The sequence below is a fragment of the Rousettus aegyptiacus genome, unplaced genomic scaffold, assembly GCF_014176215.1.
Source record: "Rousettus aegyptiacus isolate mRouAeg1 unplaced genomic scaffold, mRouAeg1.p scaffold_m13_p_9, whole genome shotgun sequence".
NCBI classification, from domain to species: domain Eukaryota; kingdom Metazoa; phylum Chordata; class Mammalia; order Chiroptera; family Pteropodidae; genus Rousettus; species Rousettus aegyptiacus.
This window is the reverse complement of record NW_023416312.1, coordinates 37618887-37623354: the sequence shown is the minus strand read 5'-3', so window position 1 is coordinate 37623354 and position 4468 is coordinate 37618887. Positions and strand designations below refer to the sequence as shown.

General features: G+C 52.0%; 1 protein-coding gene across 1 annotated transcript; it reads right to left on the bottom strand.

Moving 5' to 3' along the window:
• Positions 1–342: 342 nt before the first annotated feature.
• LOC107508589 (Y-box-binding protein 3-like) lies at positions 343–1386 on the bottom strand. The gene has a single exon (XM_016140518.2). The coding sequence runs from the start codon at positions 1384–1386 to the stop codon at positions 343–345; it is 1044 nt and encodes a 347-aa protein (XP_015996004.2).
• Positions 1387–4468: the final 3082 nt, after the last annotated feature.

Below are 4468 nucleotides of genomic sequence, written 5' to 3'. Positions count from 1 at the left end.
TTCAACTAATTCAGCTGGGGATGCAGAATAGCTGTGGTTCTGGTCAGATGTTTAAAAAGAATAGATTCAGAGGCATGTGCACGTGTCTGGATGTGCTACCGAAGCAGATGGTAATAGGGAGTATAGAAATATATAGATGTTGTATATATAGAACATATATATATTTAGAAATATATAGATTACCCCCAAACCTCGGGGCAGGGGTTATGTACTGTTCTCAAGGCACAAATCCAACAGTCAATAATGGATGTTCCGATTGCGTAGCGCCAAGGGGTAACATCTCCTCAAGGGGACATCACCTGTAGCCCAGGTCAGGGAGTCCCTGGGCAGGGAGTCAGGCTGTTACTCGGCCTGAGCCGTGGCGGGGGCATCCACGACTGCGGGGCTGCTCTTCTTGGCAACACGAGCGGGTGCTTCGGCGGAGCCCTTGCGGATCTTGCCCTCTGCTCCTTCGGGGTTGGGGCGGTGGGATCCGTAGCGTGGCGGGGGCCTCTGCTGCAGGCCTCCAGCCACGCGCCCGCTCTCCTTGTCCTTCTCTGCCAGCTCCTCGGAGATGCCGGATGAGGGTTTGGGACCAGGAGCGAGGCCTCGGTACCTAGGGAGACTCAGCAGGTAGCTGAGGCCAGGCCTCCGCGCCGGCGGTGCGCCCTGGGGCCTTGCGGCAGGGGCGGGCCCAGGCAGGTGGGCGGCCTGCAGGCCGCGGTCGGGAGCGAGGATCGAGGGGAGGCCGGGCACGGCCTGGGCCCTGCGGAAGGGCGAGCAGCGCCGCCGTTGGTCTGGGGAGAGGCTGGGCAGGCGGCGCCTCGGACCCCGGGTCACGGTGAAGCCGTCGCCGCCGCCCTCGCCTTCATCGACGTCGTCCTCGGCGCCCTGGTGACGGCGAGGCTGAGGCGTGCGGCGGCAGATGTAGAAGCCGCGGCGGACGCCGGAGCGGTTGGCGGCGAAGCGGCTGCCCTCCACTGGGGCGCCCGCTGGCCCGGTCACGTTAGCGGCCTCGGTGCCCCGCTCGCCCAGCACCACGTCGAACTCCACCGTCTCGCCGTCGCCCACGCTGCGTTGGTACTTGTGAGGGTTGTTCCGGGCGATGGCCGTGTGGTGCACGAACACGTCTTCCTCCCTATCGTGTCTGCGGATGAAACCGTACCCTTTCTTCACATTAAACCACTTCACGGAGCCACGCACCCCCTTGGCGATGACCTTCTTGGGCGCCTTTCTCCTGGCGCCAGCCGACGCGGTGGCCTCGGAGATGGCGTCCCCACTGAGGTTGCTGACCACCAGGGCCCGGGAAGAATCTCCGCCTCCCAAGGACAAGAGACTCCTCCGCGCATCTTGAGGGGAAACTGAGGCAGCCCCCTTCCTGCGGATGACCTCTCCTGCCTCACTCATGAGGCCTTCCTTTCTCTTCTTTCTCGAAGAAATATGCGGGAGCTCTGTCCCGGGTGGGGGGGGGGCGGAGGGTTGAGGGAGGGGATAGGCCTGCAGGCGGGAGCCTAGCTTTGGGGGGGAGGAGGGTCAAGGCCAAGGACTCTCTGGCTTTGCCCTCAGACTCTTGGGAGAGGGTTGTGGCGTCTCCTGGGCAACAGGGCTGCCGTGGTGACCTGTCAATGGGGCTCTAAGGGGGCGGGGCAGGTGGGCTCTGCCACGTGCACCTGGCACCACGTCACAGCATCTCTTGGTCCCCCATTGGAGAAGGGGCACACATTAAGCTCTAGGGAGTGGTCCTCTTGAAGACCCTGTTGCTCGCTTGAGTGGATGTGAAAGAGGACCCACCTTCCATCCCTCTCCCTTGGTTGGGGAGATTCACAACCTCCTAAGGGCACTCTCTCACAAAACCCTGGTCCTCTCCCAACCCCTGTGTGCCCTCTATAAGAGTGAGGCATTTTGTGTACCTTGGGACAAAATAACAACCGCGGGAAATTAAGACCCAATCAAAGAAGCCCGCTGTGTTTTATTTTCGTTCGTTTCTTTCTTTTGTTTTCCTGCAGAGGGACAGAGGAAACCTGCCAGGTCTAGAATGCTAGTACTGAGAGGACACTAAACTAGCGCAGGTTTATCTAGACTCGTGTCAGGCTTGTAAAGTAGTGAGGTTGAGTGAGAACACTTTGCAACTACATACAATGTTCTGAAAACCCTGTTGAACTCTGCGTTCTTGCCTACATAAAGCAAATGATCAGGAAGAATGAAACAGAGCTCAGGCAACTCGCCCTTGTGTTTAACTGTAGATCCATGTTTTTGTTTGCTTTAATTTTTCATGTAGATCCGACCCTGTGATCTTCATCCCAAATTGGGTTCCAATTTAATTATATACCAACCATGAGCATGCAGCCCTACTTCGCTGCTGATTCCGTACTAAGGTACGGCTAAGTTCTCTGAAGTATAGTCTTCCCCAAGTGATGATAGAGCATGCTAAAGTAGTCGATTGTAACTGGCCAGAAAATTGGTTTTAATAGCCGAATAACGAAAACAAGCTAAGTTGGCCTACCATTTTAGAGTTTTCAGAAACCTTTCACGTGTTATGCATTTGATCCTTGCAACAACCCACTCTATAAGGAAGTGGGACAGATGCTGTTTTCACTTCAGTTTGACAGATGAGGAGTCCTGGGCCCAGAGATAGGAAGTTGCTTCCTTACGTTCACACATTTAGTATGGGGTCAACCCTTAAATCTTATCTCAGATAAATTTCGCTCCAGGTCCAAGTTTCTTTGCACCACACCTGACTGTCCTTTATATAGAGTTCTGTCATCTGTTTCATCTGATGTCAGAGTCCAGCGACCTCTTTCAGAGAGATCATGGTCTCATGCAGCCCAGCAGAGAACCTGAGGAACACCTCCCTATGGCCGATTTGTCTCTCTCGTGTCTAGGCCCCTAGGCCTGACACTCTCCAGGGGCAAAACTTGCCTTCGTATCAATTAATCGGCAACCCCAATCCCCCACACCCACTAACCTTCTGCCTGCAACCAACCAGAAAGCAAACCCTACTTGCTGTAGACTCGAGAGCCGTTTCTTCGCCACACTGCTGTAACACAAAATGGAAAAAAGGGCCTTGATTTGTATTTTACGCTTTAAAGAAACACTTCTCTGGGCATCATCTCTTACTGTTTTTACAACAAGTGTGGGAGAGCAGCAGGCTACGGTCAGTATCCCCACATGACAGCGAGTAGGGGCAGGAAGCAGCTAAGTGACCTGACCAAGGCCACCCAAGTAGTAAGTGCAGAGCCAGGATAATATCTCTGGGCATTCAGGCACTCTGATTCCTGGTCCACTGTGCCCTCCATGGCCCCATGGGGCCACTTCTATGATGCCAGCAACAGTTCTTTCTTTCATGTCCCGATTACTCTCCTTGATGCCTCCTGCATTTGCCATGCCCATGCCCATCTCTGTGCCTGTGCTCACCTTTTCCTCATTCTCCCAGGAATATTTTTCTCCTCTCCTCTGCATAAATCTTACACACTCTTCTAGTCCCCCTTTCGAGATGCGCCAGTTCACCTCGATCTCTGCCTTCTCAGAAACCAGTCGTACTTACAGCCTGACCGACTACTAATGTCTACTCTACTTCTATCCTATGTGTAAGGTTTTCTGTCTCACTATTATTCCCTACTGGATTTTAAGGTCATTGATGAGTGAGCACTTTAGGTTTCTTCTCTCAGTTTTCTCTCTGGGTACTGTGGTGCCTGGAACAGCGCTGGCTGTATAAAAGGCCACCACACATGTGTGCTTGTGGATTAAGTGTATGCCTCTTTTTTTCCCCCCTCGAAATGGCTACATCCTTGAATTCCTTACAGTCGCCAACACAGTGCCAGACACAAAGAAGATGCGAACGAGATTCTTTGACCTGGACTGAATATGTCCTCTTGAATCTCTTATTGTTTCCATGATTTACAGGAAAGTGCTTCGGAGCCATCATGTAGATCTATTAAACTTTCCTAGTTTGTGTGTATTTTATGCAAGAAGGAAGGCGTTGTGAAAAAGACTATGCTATGAATTATTAGTTCAAGCTTAAGGTTTAATTTGCGGAGACCATTGCATTATTTTTATCAAACCTGTCAGCTTCTGTATGTCTCCTTTTCTTTATTTTGCACTTCTCTTCACCCATCGTGTGAAGCATATTGTTTAATTCCCATTATTTAAGAACTCTCAGTGGAATGGAAGTTAATTTGGGTTTAAGGTATACTGTCTGACCCATGGGATTATCATTTAAAATAAAACCTGTCTGCTGCTTCAGCCACAGAATGGGGCTAAACTCAAGACAGCAGAGTCCATCCCGGCCCACGATGACAGGTACTAACATTATCTGGGCTACGGCATAAGCAACTGGGAAGCCTTACGAGGGGAGGAGAATATTCTGGTCCTCTTCTCTTACCAGTTCACTGGTGGTTCCTGTTTGAAAAGTCAATGGGTTGAATGGAAATGAGAACCTTATCCATCTTGCTCCTTCTAGAACCACATTATCAGTTCCAGCGCCCCCTGA

Bases quoted from the DNA above. Each gene is read 5' to 3' on its own strand.
- LOC107508589 (XM_016140518.2), bottom strand. From the start codon at position 1,386: ATGAGTGAGGCAGGAGAGGTCATCCGCAGGAAGGGGGCTGCCTCAGTT.